This window comes from Nannobrachium achirus (assembly GCF_963921795.1).
Source record: "Nannobrachium achirus genome assembly, chromosome: 15".
NCBI lineage: Eukaryota > Metazoa > Chordata > Actinopteri > Myctophiformes > Myctophidae > Nannobrachium > Nannobrachium achirus.
Window position 1 is genome coordinate 7,459,229 of NC_137822.1, and position 17,696 is coordinate 7,476,924.

General features: G+C 47.9%; 1 protein-coding gene across 1 annotated transcript; it reads right to left on the bottom strand.

Annotated features, from left to right (window-relative positions):
* Positions 1-865: 865 nt before the first annotated feature.
* Positions 866-17,140, bottom strand: prag1 (PEAK1 related, kinase-activating pseudokinase 1; the record flags this gene model as incomplete). Its single annotated transcript, XM_080743340.1, has 3 exons — positions 16,869-17,140; positions 3,391-3,834; positions 866-2,599 (listed from the first exon to the last, which is right to left on the bottom strand). The coding sequence occupies exons 2-3, from the start codon at positions 3,676-3,678 to the stop codon at positions 866-868; spliced, it is 2,022 nt and encodes a 673-aa protein (XP_080599466.1). The 5' UTR covers positions 3,679-3,834; positions 16,869-17,140.
* Positions 17,141-17,696: the final 556 nt, after the last annotated feature.

A 17,696-nucleotide genomic window follows, 5' to 3' on the forward strand; every position in this document is an offset into this window, starting at 1 on the left:
GAATACACAAGCATTTAGAATGGAATTTTTTAATATGAATTCCAGACTGCTGCAACTTGACTTGTCTATGCCCTCGGATCCCTGCAGCAATGTTTTTGTTGGAGATTATTTTTGGCCCTTTATTTCTAATAACAAACAATGAATAAACATTTCTCAGCCCTCCTCTCCAGTCACTGTGTCCTGCTTTCTCTGCTCGCTCCCTGGGCAACAACTGAGTCAAAGAGAGGACAAGACCTTAACCCCTTTTAACCCGCTGTCCCTGTTCTGGGCATGTCAGTACAGTACTGTATATACTGAAGACAAAAATAGACAAAAGATTATCCAAATCTAAAATAAAAAAGCAAAAATAGCCAAACTACAAGCCCACTGAGCTTGTCGATGTCTATTTCCTGAAGGCTATTTTCAATATTGGTCCTAACATGAAGAGAGGAGGTCAGTGAATGGTGCTATTTGTACCAAAGCGACTGCAAAAGATTGCTGCTATTTGTTACAAAAAGCTTTATATACCCTGTATATATAACAGGTATAAAACAATGCTATGTGATGCTGCATCCCCTCCAACTGTAAATATGCTCCCCATTTGCAACCGTTCATATTTTGACACTTGTTTTGGCAATGTAAACCAGTGGTTCTCAAAGTGGATTCCAGGGACTCTGTGGGTTCCTTTAGCAGGGTCTAAATTGCCCCATACAAGTCTGTAACTCTGACAGCGTACAAATGGAACCAAATTCATTTGGTTCCATTTGTACACTGTCAGAGTTAAGGGGAGACCTTGACATTTGAAAGTTTGACAACCACTGATGTTTTATCATGCCAATAAACCACCTTTGAACTGAAAACGGAATTGAATTGAATGGTTCTTTTCTTACCGGTGGTGTTTCTTGGGTGGAGGAGGCGGTGGACAGGGCTCATGGTTCCCGGTGGCTGCCTGCAGCAGCGCTGCCTTGGCCAGCATGCTCCCGCTATGTTTGCCCTCCTCCTGCTCCTCGGGCTCCGTGCCCTCACTCTGCCCCTGACAGGCACCATTGTCGGGGGCGGCAGCAGCAGCGGGCGGGAGGAGGAGGGGGAGAGGGGCCGTGCCTGGCTCCGTCACCAGAGGAGGAGGTGGGGGGGGCCCGCCGTGAGCCGCCCTCCAATCCCTGGCCTCCCTCCAAGCGGCGGCGGCGCCGTTGACCGCTCCCGCCGTCGCCCTGGAAGAGGGGGAAGAAGAAGAGGTTGCCGCCTCCTTCGCGTCCCCCTCTTTCCTCGCGTCGTCGTCCTCCTCCTCCTCCTCGATGCGACAGTTCCAGCCGGAGCCGTGGTGGCTGGGCTTGTGCCGCCGCTCCGCTCCGTGGTTCTCGGTGTGCGGCTTGAGGTGGCCCTCCCTGGGAGAGAGGAGGACCAGCATGGGGAGGTCGGGGAGCGGGACCGGGGAGGAGGTGGAGGAGGAGGTGGAGGAGGAGGTGCTCGGCGAGAGGCTCGAGGCGCCGAGCTTCGGCGAGCGCATGTTCCTCTTGGGGGGGATGGGCGGGCTGGACTGAGGCTTGGCCTGGAAGAGAGCCGAGAGGCTGCTCTCCGACGCGCTCAGGCCGCCGCCGGGGCCGGCGTGATGAGCGGGACTGGGCCAGTGGAACACTGGGGCGCCGCCGGCGTCTTTGAGGGCGGTGGGGCTGAAGTGGCACTGCGTGCTGACGGCCGAGTCGGGGCTGGTCAGGTAGAACGTCCGGTTGTTCTCCTCCGTGCGGGCGGCCATGACAGTGATGGTGGCCCTCTGGCCCTCCGCCGGCGACGGCTCCGGCTCGCGGCGCTCCGGCGAGGACGCCTGGCTCGGAGTCTGATGATGAGACTGCTCTCCGTTGAGCTGCGGCCTGCGCTTTCTCTTTGTGCTCTCGGCGTATATGGGCTCCATCCGTGGCTGTCCGTTGGGGGTGTGGGGGGGTGATTGTGGACTCGCCACGGGGCTCCGGGGACTCTCGGAACCCGCCCGCCTTCCTCCCGAGCCCGACCTGTCGGGCCCCGCCAGGGAGTCTGTGCTGCTACGATAAGAACAGGAGGAATCCGATAGGCTGGAGGTGGGAGTGGGAACGCACGGCCGGGGGTTGTGGGTAACCGTGTCAAAGGTGAAGGTTGTGGAAGCGGAAGGGATAGAAGTGATAACGGTATCAGAAGTCCCGGCGCCGCTGACGCCGTTGCTGTGGACGCCGGGATTAGTGACGTTTAAAGCTCTCTCTGCAGATTTCTGGTTGAGTTCTTGGTGGTTTGCCTTGGCAGGGCTCACACCACCTCCGTTGTAAGTGCTCTTGATAGTTCTCGTGGGGGTGGTGATGATCTGCCCGGCGACGGGACTCACTTTCAGACTCTGAGGGCCACCGCGGCCCTCCTCCTGGGTGACAAAGATGTTTCCAATCACCACGGGCTCTTTGGGCAGGGCCGCGAGGGACAAGGGGCCCAGGCAGGGCCCGCTAGGGGACAAGGGGCCGGGGGAGAAGCAGGTGGTGTAGCCCATCTTGGTTCCGGAGCCGGGACTCTGGAGGCCGCAGCCGTTGCTGTCGATGTAGAGAGAGGAGAGGTCCAGCAGCTTCTTCAGGCCCAGGTGCTGCGCCGGGCTCTTTGGGTTCTCCTGACGCACGCGTGACACAACACACACACACACACACACACACACACACACACACACACACACACACACACACACACACACACACACACACACACACACACACACACACACAGGCACGCACACCAGAGGATAGATACCTGAATTAATACATGAATAATATAATGCAGTGATTCTGCAGATGATTTAATTTCAAGGTCCGTCGGTTTGACATGTATAAGCCCCATTCCCTTACAGGTCTTTGGGACCACAATCTGTAAAGATCCTCAGTGGTCATGTAACTCTGACAGTGTAGCAAATGAAATAAATTGTACAGAGGGCTCCATAAGGGTTCCTTCCCTGCTGAAACCTGCAGGGAACCTTGTTTTGAGGTACTTCTACTTTACTGGAGTATTTCAAATTTTCTATACTTTTACTTCTACTTCACAACATCTCAAATATTGTACTTTTACGCCACTGCAATTATTTGAAAACTTTAGTTACTTTGGATTATTATTAAAAACACACTAACCACTTCAGCCCTATACTGTATATATTTTGTTCATTTGACAATCTACAAGCTGATAATGTGTTTTGAGCTTGTAGACCTGCTATTTTCAAAAGATTTTGTGACATTTTATTATAAAACCAATACTTTTGTACTTTTACTTTTACTAATTCCGGACTTGTGTAACTTGTAACTTCTACGTTGAAGTATTGATACTTTTACTTAAGTGAGAACCTTTTTGTAATTTTTCCACCCAGTCATCTCCTCACCTGCTCTATGTTCATGTTGACATCAGTCATCACCTCACCTGCTCTATGTTCATGTTGACATCAGTCATCAGGTCGCTGGTGTCTGCGTTCATCATGGTGGGTTTGACAGCGATGGTGGGCTTGCTGTAGGGCGACGGCGACGCTACGCCATCCTCCTCGTCGCCTCCTCCTCCCACGCTGGCCCTCAGGCAGACCGCCGGCGGCGCCGCGCCCCCGCCCAGGCCCCCGCCGCGGCGGGACCGGAGATGGGCGCTGAGCGGGTGGAAGCAGTTCTTACAGGAGCCCGGTTTCCACACGTGTTCTGCAAAGTCGCCGCACGCTGACATCTTCGTTGCGATAAAACGGGGTTGGGGGTTTTCGGTCAGAAGCAGCTGCTGAGCGCCGGCCCGCGAGACACCTGATGACCCGACATGGCTGGACGGAGAGGAGAGGAGAGAGGTCACGTTGAACGCCACACGAATCCCGTTAATCCCGACGAAGGTCTGCGGAGAAGAAGAGAGGAAACAGAGACATTGGTTACGTTGTAAATGGTAAATGGTGCATTTATATAGCGCTTTTTATCCAAATTACATTCACACACACATTCATACACCGATGGCGGAGAAAAACATGCAAGGCACCAACCTGCTCATCGGGAGCAACTAGGGGTTCACTGAGTCTTGCTCAAGGACACTTCGACACTAAAGGCCTGTCCATACTGTATCCGACCACCGTTCGCTTCAACTATAAAATGGCGTCACTCACAACTTCTAAAAAAGCATTACCCAAAATTTGAGTTCGGAAAGCTGCACGTTCGGAAAAACCTGACAGTAAACTCTGGAGGAGCTCGGGATCCAACTGGGAACCTCACAGTTGCCATCTGGCCAACTCTACCTAACCTGTCACTCTACACCTGAGCCCTGAGATAGACTGCATTGATACAGCAGGGACTATCAATCGTTCTTATTTGAAGGAGCCCAGATATTATATTATTTTATAAAAAAAATGTCCCCTCCAATCTCTGAGACTCCAATATAAACCATAAACCAGTGTTATTTGAACTCTGAGAGTGTACAGATCCATTTGGTTCCATTGGTACACTCTAAGACTAATGAACATCTGGTTCTATCGGGACCTAACTACCTATCATTTAGCAGCAGACCCGCCGGGAACCCCCTCAAGGACCCCTCTGCGGGGTCCCCGGACCTCAGGGTGATTATTATTCTAATAAGGATACAGCTGGGCTTCTCTGTATGGGTGGCTACTACTATGATGTTCAGAATCTCTTGACATAATAAAACCAAAGTTTTGTGTACGCTCAATTGAGCGCAGGAAGTCATGACGTAGCTAGTTCAGGAGGGGCGAGCTAAGGGTTGACAGCGCGCCGGGGGGGCGGGGGCCAGCGGCCTCAGCCCCCCCCTTTACCCAGAGTACATTAGACCTAGCTGCACAGCCATAGTCAGTTGCTAAGCTCAACGCTGCAGGACACACACAGGTGCCACACCTGTTGCTGCTGGAAGCTGTGCTGCTGCCCATGCACCGCTCCGAGAGGGTGCCTAACTTGGCTGAGTATTTCTGTCTGTTTCGGCTATCTACTATTGCTTATGTCATGTTCTTAGCTGCCAAACTAACTTAGTTAAGAAGCTGTGTTCTGGCCAGGTTGTTGGGAAGGTTGAGGTTGTTATTCTGGTAATCACTGGATGCTAGAAGCTGTGTTCTTGGCCAAGTCGCATGGGTAGTTATGAGATTGTTATTCTGGTAATCGCTGAATTCTAAACTACTGTTGCAAGGCTCATATTTCTTGCTAGCATTGCTGGTGCCTAGCTGAATTCGGTAATTTCAGTTGTTTGTTGCTAAAGCTATTTTAAAGTTGCTACAGGCTTTGCTAATGTTGCTACAGGCTTTGCTAATGTTGCTACAGGCTTTGCTAATGTTGCTAAAGGTAAACTCAGTATCATAGAAGTTGGCTGTGGCTACGTACGGGCCAAATGCTATCTTATTTGTGCCCTGGTGGGCCTTTATTGGGCTACCATGAGTTAAAATACACATGAGTTAAAGTAATCTCAGTCGTTGGGTTGTCGATATGAGTGCCAGTACTTTGCGACGGCGCGGGCCGTATCGGCTAGCGTGGAGCATCAGGTTAGCACATCAATGGCTAGCACATCAATGTGCTAGCCATGTCAAAGCATAGAGCGGCGGCCAGCGTGAAAACGTGGCCCCGTAGCAAGTAATGAATCACGCCAGGAGGATTCAGTTTGTAGGTTGCAGGTGTCTGTAAACGGCAGCGTTCACCTAGCATCTGAGCTAGCCGAGTCACGTCAAGCGGTGATTTACGGCTGACGTTCGGCAGCAAATACTAAGCGCTGCATGTGGGTAATGTAGTTCTCTATCAGGAGGAAGCAGTCGATTCAAGCTTCGCTCGCAGCGTGCTTAATCTAGTTAGTATGGGGCCTATATTGCTTCTGCCTCGCCTCGGGTTATGTGTAAGTTGTCGGGCCGCCTTAACAGCTGCTGCTTACGAGGTGCTAGTTGCTATACCATAGCAGCTAATAAATGGTTTATGTCACTTCTTGGACCACAGTAGTGCTGCTGCCAGTTACCGTGGCGCAGAAGCCCTCGCGGGATGAATTATTAAAAACAGTGATCGCCTCTCTTTGAGAAGCCTATAGGGGATGTATGTCTGCGTGGGCTCCTGGGAGGAGGAAAACCCGCAAGCTAGGTGCCATAGCTTACGTGCAAGTAATGTTTGAGTCCGCTTACTGTCCTGACGTCACCAGTCGGAATCGCTGGTGCATGCAGGGAATCGTAGTCTTATCTAAATGCTTGGTAGCTCCAGCTGGATATTCTCTTCAGTTTCAGCATCCATCAGATGCAGCTCATCAGCTTTCCTCGCACCGCAAGCTTTTAGTTAGGGCTTGATAAGTTCTAAGTTGTCAGTTGTTCTGCTATATTAAATGCTAAGTAAATAGGCAATGGTTGCCGCTGCCGCAGTTGGATGCTGTCATGTCTCCGTGGTTTCGTCTGTAGCTAGCTCTACCCAAGCTAATGCTGCGGTAATCGCTGCAATAATTACAACTGATGCTACCGTTTGTAGGTTGCGGACATCATGCTTATCTGGGCAGTGCGGGCTCAGCTCCCACGTGTCTGATACTAAATTATTTTGTATCATTACAGCTCCCGGCCAAAGCGCTGCTGGTCCGCTGCTACACCATCAAGTTATCGGTACTGCTGCATGTTAAAGCTGCTACCAGTGTATCAGAAGTTAAAGGGATTTCATTTAAATATTTGGTTCAAACTAAGGTTATAGTATTGGGTCACAGAGCACACTGTATGTTCTAGTAGTGGTTCCGTAGCCGCTGCACTTGGCTTCAGTGCTGGTTTTCAGCTCACGCTTAAGCTGCTACATGACTGCTGTAACTTCATGTTCATATCCAGGATTCTCCTTATCCGTTGTGCTGCTATCTTGGAGGCTAAAATGGTCACATTATGGTGCTAGTGGCTCTTGTTGCCGCTGCTACAGTCAGATACTATAATGTCTCCTATAGTTCAGCTATTGGTAGCTCCACTCAACCTGCGGCTGCGCGCTAGCATAACTGCTAATAATTACAGCTAAGGCTGAGGCTTGTAAAATGCTGCATCATGTTTTCTTTCAGCTCATGCTAAAGCTAATACTTGTTGGTTGCTAACATTCTGTTTATTATTGCAGCTCCAGGCCGGAGTGGCTGCAGGCCCACGGCTACGTCACCAGGTTATCATGGCAGCTTTATGCTAAAGCGGCTACAGGTTCCATTAATCGTGTTTACTTTATAGCTCCTTGCTGCGGCTGCTACATGTCTAACTGCTAACATCATTTCTATCCTTTCAGCTCGTGCTGGAGCTGCTGCATAGCTGCTACTACAGCAGGTCGCCATAGCAGCATGGCGCTGCAGCTGCTGAGGTTTTCCGCTAACATATTTATCATTACAGCTCCAGGCCGGAGCTGCGGCATGCCACCTGCCACGGCATCAGGTCAGCAGTGCAGCTTTATGCTAAAGCTGCTACATGTTTCACTAAATCGCGTTTTTCTTTATAGATTCGGGCCACGGCTGCTACATGTTGCTGCTAACATAATGTTTGTCCTTTCAGCTTCTTGCTGGGGCCGCTGCATAGCTGCTGCTACAGCTGCTCATCATTGCAGCGTCGCGCCGCAGCGGCTGAGTGTTTTCTGCTAATTTGTTTGTCTTTATAGTTTCGTCCACTACTGCACAATTCCAGGAGACCAGTCAGGAGTCGGTTAGCACTGGAGAGGGCATTGCTGCTACAGCTTCCGCTGCTTCTGCCGCTGCCATGGGCTGCCAGCCTGCCTGCCTGCCTGCCTGCCTGCCTGCCTGCCTGCCCGCCCGCCTGCCTGCACGCGTCATATTCAGCAGACGGAAGTGGCCTACCGCCAGCCCGCCTGCCTGCCTTCCCACCTGCCTGTCGGCCCTCCCGTCCGTCCGGCTGCCCGCCCACCCGCTACAGCATCAGTTAATGCTGTTACTGCTGCTACCATGAGCATGAACCAGCGCTGCGTCGTGCTGGAAGCCTGTGGTGCCGGCCCATCTTCCGGGGGCGCTGTCAGGCTGTGACCGTCGTCACCACCGCCAGGTCGCAAGGGAACGTGGGAAGCTGCAGTTTCAGCACCAGCGGCGGGAACTCCATTCCTCTCGCCAGCTGCAGCTTTCCCAGATGCACTGAGGAGCCACACTCTAGCAGGTAAATAGCAACGCATTTGCTTGTTCGATTCTGTGAGCGTTCAGCCGCGCTCTAAGCTTGCTATAATAGGCAACCATAGTTACTTAGCAACGACTTACTTGTTCTGAATGTTGGGCTTTAGCCGCTCTCTAGGCTTGCATAGCTTGCCTTTAAAGGTCAAGATGGGTATCTCGTGGAGATTCTTATATGTGCAGCAGCAGACTCTGCAGCAGAGCGCTGCGGGCTGCGAAAACTTCTCCGTGATCCTAAAAGTCAGCGACCCTAGGCGCGGCTTCATTGTTATGGTCAGCGAAAGCTAAGATTGTATTTTCTGCGGCAAGCACATGCGGTCACCAAGGCCAGGCTTAAGATGTGACTAGCACATGTTCTCTGAAGATTGCAGCTCGCAGTTAAAGCAGGGAAGGTACACCAGTGTCAGTCGCAGAACTAACTCTCCCTTCTCTCCTTTCATGTCCATGCTGAACACCGGGCTGTCTGCCCGACGTCCTCGTCACACGACCCCCGGAGAGAGCTGCCAGATTTGCGGCCCGCCCCTCTTCACTCTGCATTCTCTCCGGATCGGAGCAGCCACTCCACCAGCACTTCTGGTGCCCTCAGCTAACTCGGGATCCTGCACGCCAAGCTATCAAGCACACACAGCACAGGACTGACCGAGGCGCGAGGGTTCCAAGCCGAAGTCGGACGCGCTTCAGTTAACGCTTCTGCTGCTGATGCTAACGGTGCTGCAGGCACTGTTGGCAGGGTTGTTCCATAGGGTTTCATTTTGCTGCTTCTGCTGCGTTACTCGGGGCACGCGCCCCTGATAGGTTGCGTGTTTTATTTGCTGCTTCTGTTGCGTTACTCGGGGCACGCGCCCCCGATAGGTTGCGCGTTTAATTCAGGCGGAGCCCATGTATACTGGGGGAGGTTTTCCTCTCTTGCAAAGCAAGGTGGTCGGGGGTGGTAGAATATTAAAAAAGGGCTGCATAAATCATGTAAAAATTAAAAATGAAAAATATAATAAAATGTATATTAATTAACAAAGTATTCTGGGTGCTGGGCGCAATGTATGTATGCTTAGATAGGTTAGTTTAGTTATATGCGCTTCTGGTCACAGCAGTGTCCAAGCTGTTAGGCCCGCGGAAACAAATCATCCTCACCGATGATTAGGAGCCTTATGGATTCTAAAGCATTGCGTGTTTTGGGGGGGGACCCGCGTGGGTCCTTTCTTTGGGGGTATCGGATCATGTGTCCACGGAGAGCTTAATTCACGATATAACGTTATATATATCGTGACCCGCGGTACACTGATCCGATGGTAGAATCCATATGCCACTCCTAGGTTCCGCTTGAAGTTTAGATAGTGCTGCATTTATCCATGCTTGCTGCTTATTTCATTATGCTATCTGCTGCTCATGTCATTAGTTGCTGCTGTATTTGCTGCTTATCTCTATGTGCTATATTGCTGCTTGTATGCTTCATTCTTGTCAATAAAGCCCATTCAACCTAATGGTCGTCCCTCCTGAAATTGAGCGCAGGAAGTCATGACGTAGCTAGTTCAGGAGGGGCGAGCTAAGGGTTGACAGCGCGCCGGGGGGGCGGGGGCCAGCGGCCTCAGCCCCCCCCTTTACCCAGAGTACATTAGACCTAGCTGCACAGCCATAGTCAGTTGCTAAGCTCAACGCTGCCCCACCGCCATCCCCAGCGTCCACCTCAATGGATTATGCTTATCCCCGCTGGGGGTATCGGATCATGTGTCCACGGAGAGCTTAATTCACGATATAACGTTATATATATCGTGACCCGCGGTACACTGATCCGATGGTAGAATCCATATGCCACTCCTAGGTTCCGCTTGAAGTTTAGATAGTGCTGCATTTATCCATGCTTGCTGCTTATTTCATTATGCTATCTGCTGCTCATGTCATTAGTTGCTGCTGTATTTGCTGCTTATCTCTATGTGCTATATTGCTGCTTGTATGCTTCATTCTTGTCAATAAAGCCCATTCAACCTAATGGTCGTCCCTCCTGAACTCATATACTGTATGTCTACAATAACAAGTTGTGCAAAGACCCATAATACGACTTTGTCAGAACAAAGGTATGTTTATTTGTATAACGCATTCCAACCACAAGGCAATTCAAAGGTGTTTTACACAAAATATGAAGCGTTAAGACTGCCTATGTTGATAAAACAATCTCCGAGTCTAAACACGCTTTTAGAAAGAAATCGCGAGACACACAAGTTATGGACACCATAAATCTTACGTTTTAATTTAACCAACCGGCAACCGGGGATTTTATTGTAGTTTTATGTTATATTTTCCTATGTTTTAACTTAAGCTTATCCTGTGTGTATCGTTTAGATTAGAACTAGAGGATGGATGCAAAACAGGTTTGTAGTCAGTCACACCCAGCTCTGAGTCTAATTAGTGTGACTTAGGCCAGGTGTGACTGCTTCCATCATCACCCACCACCCTACATAAACATTAAGACACAGCACTAAATGGGGCTGTGTCCACAGGGGTGTTTTCTCTCCCTGTGTAGATGGTTTGAATTGTTTTAAATGGGAGCGACGCGCAAATACGCCATGCTGGAATTGCGCCGCGCTCTGGCGTTTTTATTGTCAGTGGCTGGGAAAGAAAAACAACATTTTTGTTGGACACACAGCCTCAGACAGTGCAAAGTAAACATTGTAGAAGGACATTTGAATACAATTAAACATAAGAAGTTAAAAGAAAATGGAAAACTAAGAGAATGAGATTACAGTGCAGGATAGGGGTGGGCGATATGGAAAAATACAATGTCACAGTATTTTCCCAAGCTGTATCACGATACACGATTTTATCATGATTCTTTTTCACGTTGGTTTTTATGGTTATTTTTCAAGTTACTTGAAAAACTATCTGGGTTCCTTTTGAGAGGTCTAAATTGACCCTTACAAGTATGTAACTCTGACGGGTCCATTTGGTTACATTTGTATACTGTCAGAGTTAAGTGGAGACCTTGACATTTTAAAGTTTGAGAAATTATGATTTTGACCAAAACGCAGGTTTAATTGAATTCGGCAATGAATCTCTGTATTAATGATTAAACAGGATTTTTTACAAGGCTCCCTCAATTGTATCACGATATATACTATACCTCTGAAAAGGCATATCGTATAGAGACATTGTATCGTCTCAACGATAATTATCACCAATATCGCCCACCCCTAGTGCTGGAGAAGGTTAAAAACAAGACACAAGACAAACGCAGTTCAAGACACTTCAGTCAGCTACATAGGAGCTGTGAATTGGCTTAAAAGGTCTTCACAGCCATTGGTGAAAGCCAAAAGGTGGAAAGAGTATTTTTCCATTTGTTAGCTGTACCTTAACAAAGCTGTCTTTTGTTTGCATCAAACTGTCTGAGAGCGAGACAAGAGTTGTTTCCTCATTGTGGTGTCATTCTAGCTCTAGATATGTTTGGACTTTAATTGATTCCTGTTGCTGGTTTTACTAGTATCAAGACGCCTGGAAATGCAACAAAACAAGAGAAGGATGGATGGGACGGGAATTAAACTACCTCGCGAGTGAGTGTGAGCAGGAGAGCTGACAGGAAAAACAGGGGTTCCCAGAATACATTTGGTGTCTCCCTTTTATAGATTATTTTCTCAAGGGATGGAGAAAAAAAAGAATTGTAGGAAACCGCAAACCCCAAAAATGGACCCCGGCGACCCATTATTGGGGGGAAACACTGCTCTGACAGTGTTCAGCTCGTTATCTGTTGCGTTGTAACTTTAGAAGCGCTGGTCTGCGCTGAGCTCCTTGTTCCCATGGCCTCCTAAATGACAGGGTCTGGGGTTTCTGTTTAAAGTGAAGGGAAGGCATGCCCGTGTGACCCCCAGCAACATAAAGACCTTCTCCAACAGCAGACCCCCCCTCAACCCCCCCAACGCTACAAGAAGAGGGCTGAGGAGCCTCAACCGTCCCGGTGGCTGGAATGTCTGGAATGCGTAAAGGAGCAAGTCTCACCAGGGTGAATCTCACACCCCCGACAACCACCCCCCCCCCCCCCCTATTTCCCCTTGCACACATACACGCGCGTACGTACACACACACACACACACACACACACACGAACGCACACGCAGACAAACCTCCTGTTTGTATCTTCATTCCTCTGACAAAATCCCCCACGCACGCCTCTTCCTGTTGCTCTGTGTGTGTGTGTGTGTGTGTGTGTGTGTGTGTGTGTGTGTGTGTGTGTGTGTGTGTGTGTGTGTGTGTGTGTGTGTGTGTGTGTGTGACTGTGTTCTTGTGTTTAATGGGGATCATGCACCCCCTCCTCCCTCCCTTAACGTTTTCTTTACACCGTTCTAATTACCTCGCAACAAGCCATAGGAAATTACCCCACCTTCACCTTCTCCAGACTCATTATTACCTGGAAAACACTTCACAATAGGGCCTGATTTACACTTTAAGTCGCGTGCCGGAAACAGCAGATCTACAATGTGTCGAATCGTGATTCCTGCCTACAGGTGCAGACGCTCGGGTTACACGGATATGGTGACCTGTCAGCTTTTGTTTTACTTCAGAACTACTGTCAAGCATAGCATGAGAATTGTTGTACCCCAGTATAGGCTATAGATTTGTTTTTATTCATTGGCAGAATCTGCAATTTGATTGCCTTCATTATTATGTGCTAAACGCGTGATCTGTTGAGCGAAAGGAATCGCTTCTTCTGGTCACTCGCTCAGTCAGAGCACAGAACCAACGGATAAAGATGAGAGACATTATTTGGACTTTAACGCCTAGCCTATAAGTAATAACGTGTACCCCCTTGGTTCCACCAAAGTTCAACAACATCTCTTCAAGCGTCCACTCATGCCTCCTGTGAAACCACCCAGAGAGCAACTAAGGGCATATAGAACGAAGAGAATTCAACCTCATGCATGTTGACATTTTTGCTTTGTTCAGCTTGACTCACTTGATGCTGGGAAAGTACCGTTTTTTTTTTCCCCGAGCCACCCCACAACAACATGGAACACCGTTCCAGTGGCACTGTTGTATGTATGAGTCACGCGACCTTGGACTATAGAGTCTGATCATTAGACAAACATTGGAGACATTTCTGAAGAATGAGACTGACGCCCAGTAACAAGCAGTCATACTGTAGGTGCAGAGGGTGGTCAAATGGCTCAGCTTATGACTGACCTTCATAGAATGACACTGAGGGCTGTAATGTTCTGTTTAGTGAGACATGGACTGGACAGACACAGACAAGAATGTGTACCACCCTACTTTCACAGCAACGAATCATCACCCACAACAACCGCTGAGGACCTGCCAGGAATTGGAGAAGATGTGAGGCTGGCATGCCCCTTCATTGATAATCAATGGATTGTTTGGTTTGGTGTTTGTTGAACAAGAGACGCGGTTACTGGTTAGACAATCTTTGTTTGTTTATTCCTCCATACTGAGTTCATTTCTTTAGAATAGTTTCCCAGGGACTTAAAGATGTGCCCTTCACATGGCACTCGGTCAACTCAAGTTGCACAGATTTGTCGATTAAGTAAACTAATTGATTAGAAAACCAAATCCTTGACTACAAAATTGATCGATGGCAATCCTAAAAAGATGGATAAATGTGTGGTTTAAAAAAACTAAAAGGTAGTTGCAGCGATCCCCTTGGGGAAATGAGCTACTGCATGCATGTGACCCATACTTGGAGCGCTGTGCAGCCACAGCGCCAGCTCAAAGCAGTGATTCACAACCGTTTTCAACTTCGGCATTCCTGGTGGCACTATAACAGGCCCATGTGAAAACTTTGGGGCAGAGATTCTGGTCTGGCACCCAGGGAGTGTGTGTGTGCACAGTTTCACTACCATCGTGCCAACGGTGCCAGGGATTGGCTGTTCAGAGACGGACACACGAAAGGAGGGACACACAGATAGACGGACGGACCGGGGTCAAAACATAGCCTTTCGGCCTGGCGGAGACAAATATCGTCGTTGTCGGATGAAAACCTTGTATGTCCTTGTATGTTCGTTTTGCACATTTTGAAAATGATTTAAACTAGTGAAAACAGACGATCTACAAGCACACAACGCCTCGCACCGCGAGGCGTTGTGTGCTTGTAGATCGTCTGTTTTCACTACTTTTGTGCGACGGCCTTGTATGATGAAGCAGGGCTTTACTTTGCGAAAGAAGGTACAAACTTGAAACTTGGAGATGAGAGTTTCCGCCCCACAACGACGATATGCTCCTTAATATTGACTTAACGTACATTAGTAGGTTGAGAAGAAGCTCATGGCCCAGAGGGAGCTCTTTTAGCCCATAGGTTAATTCTGGCAAATATAGAACACCACCAACCCCTGCAGTACTAGGCCTATTCATTCTCTATATTCTGTGCATCTCTATTAAGAGTGTTTTCATTCTTGTTGACGGCCCCAGGTTCTCTCTCGTGCTTGAGAGAGAGAGAGAGATAGACCTCACTGTCGACATTCCAGACGCCCGTCTCTCCCCGCTCAAGGTCCAATATTTCTCACTTCCCCCTTGTTAAGAAGAGCCAGCGGCGAGCCATGGCTTCAGCCCCGGGGAGTTCATTCATTCTTTCGTGTCACAAACTCCAATCCCACTATAAGTAAACACTGCCCTCCCAGTGGAAATTGTCTCATGTACGTGCAAGAAAGAAGAAGAAGAAAAAAAGACGATAGAGACAGACATGAGAGTTGGGTGCAAGGAAAATGACTGATGCGATGTGGGTCTAGCTGTGGAATTTGACCTCATATAATAAAGTCAGACCCCAGTGCTCCCTTTGATTATAAGCTTCCTCCGTTTCTCGCCCCTGTCTCCCTGTCTCTCTCCTCCCACGTGCATAATAGAATATCTCCACAATCATTCATAGAATACCATTTACGTGGGCATAGAAATATAGAAACGTGTCATTACCATAGACCGTAAATATAATAGGTCATTACGCATGACATTTGATTACACACACGTCCACCAAATTTAAGTGGAAATGCAAATAGGCCACACCGTGGTCAAGAGATTTACATCCATTATCTCTGATTTGTAGCTTAAAAAACTGAGCTGAGAACCAGTGGTGGAAAAAGTACTCAAGTAAAAGTATCAAAATTTACTTGAGTAAAAGTACAAAAATATTGGTATCAAAATGTACTTAAAGTACCAAAAGTAGAAAATGAAAGCAGTATGTACTATAGAAATCTTTAGAAAACAGCAGATCTGCAAGCTCACAATTTGTGAGCTGAAATGTACTATAGGGCTTAAGTGTGTAATGTATGTTTTGTAATAATAATCAAAATAACTACAATAACTAGTGATTAAAGTGTTCAAATAATTGTAGTGATAAAAGTACAATATGTATTTGCCTCTGAGAGGTAGTGGAGTAGAAGTAAAAGTACTGAAAATTGGAAATACTTTAGAAGTAAAGAAAAAATACCTCAAGATTGTTAAGTACTTGAGTAAATATAGGTCTACTTAGTAACTTTACACCACTGCTGAGCTAAAAACACCATAATCACTTCTCTGACCAAAAGTAACTGAAAACTATTATACCGGTAGTTCAGTCCATATGTATACACAACAAAGACTATGTTTATCCAGGGATACTGTTAGTGAAGAGAAGAATGAATGGGAGGCAACAGACAGTCTGACAGCACCAAAGTGAAGCTTAACGTCTACACACACACACACACACACACACACACACACACACACACAACAGCTGAAAAAACGACACTCCACGGTCAATTACACAGCAACAAAAGGTTTGCATTTCTGAAACTGTGGAATTTGAAACAACAAGGCATATGCAGGGGTCACACAGATAATAGCTACCCTCCTAAAACAAATAATATAGGAAAAGTGAATTAAAATCGAATAAATAAATCATGAGGCAATAAGGCACACATACACGCACGTGTGCCCCCATCAAACACACACAAACACACACGCGCGCGCACGCACACGCACGCACACACACACACACACACACACACACGCACGCATGCACACTCTCACTCTCTCTCTCTCTCTCTCTCTCTCTCCTTCTCCCTCTCTCTCCAGATCTCTCTCTCACGCACACACACATGCACGCACACGAACGACATTGGCAACCAAGCAGAGAGAGGGAGAGAAGGGGAGATATTTATACTGATCCAAATATTCAGCAACTGGTCCAGATCGTTGTAAATGTGTCACATAGCCTCCCTCCCTCCCTCCCTGATTCCACCTGATATAGCCTACTGTATAATGCGTTTCTGATCCGTTCAATCACAACTGGCTATTCTCATCCTTCAATCATTGAGCATTTACACAGATCAACCTGGCTATATCTGTGTGAAGGCTGTAGTAGCAATATGTCCCTATTACAATCAGATCTCAAACCCATCGTAACACATGACCAAATAGCAGCACTGCAACCACGTCCATTTGTTACAATCCGTCCAGGCACCCACGTGCCCAGCTTGTAAATGTCTAGATCTGACATTTTTCGAGATCCAAACACGTCCGACCGCGAGTGGGTTGTGGGGTTATTATGGTGACAAGCGATTTTGGATTTAGCTATCATTTATTTTTCTAGGCTAGTATCCAGTCACATCCTCACACACACACAAAACAATTGGAAAAATCTCCATAACATGTGATTTAAAATCGCACACAGCCAGTGAAAGAGACAGTAGCCTCTATAATGTGTCATACACTCGTAATAATCACATTCTTGTAGCCACTTGCCAACCGAAACGCTTAATGTCATAATCACAAGGTTACACTGACTCTCTGTCTCTGTCTTGGCCAAACCCATTACATTGACTTACCTGCTCAGGCTTCTTCTTCTTCTTCCTCCACTTGCCTGGCAACACAAAAAGCTGCCCACCCCAAAAAGAACACTCAACCGTAACGTAAACTGTTGTTTTGTGCCCTACAAAAAAAATATATATCGATAAGTATAAGCCCTACGAGTCTTAATTTATTTATCCTCCATCCATCCGACAGGTTGCTGGCATGGGGAAGGTCTCCGTAGTACAGATGAAAGGTATGCGCAGTGTCTTTTAGTTCCACTGGAACAGCGGCTGTGCTGCGGTGCTGCTGCTGCTGCTGCTGCTGCTGCTACAGTGTGTGTGTGTAATGTATGTGTGTGTGCTACTGACTGGTGTGTGAGGCGCTCACAGCATGCCTCTCTGCAGACAGGAACATGAAAGCAGGGTGGGAGGAGCCCGCTGGTTCCCCAAACTCATACAGGATACTATGTATGAGCTGCTATGCGGTCTGCCTGGCTGCTGCTGTTACTGCTGGTCACTAGCCACCCCCTCAAGGAGTTCCTTTACAAACGATATAACTTACAGTCTGGAGTCCGGACAGTCCGGAGGTAGGCAGTAGGCAATACTAATGAACTAATACACATCATGTATCCTTTCTTTTACGTGTAAGACAATTTTTCAAATATTTATTTTTTACATTTTGGACAAAATAGCAAATTTTACCACAAGGTGCCCAGCTGTCCGAGGTGCCCACCTGACCAATACCAGTGGTTCTAAAACATTTTCATGTCAAGGACCCCCTAGTCTCTCGTTTACAGACTTCTGCATTTTGAAGATTGCTGCAAGTGAAAAGAGCGACTGAACTTTTCTTTGACGATGGCTGGC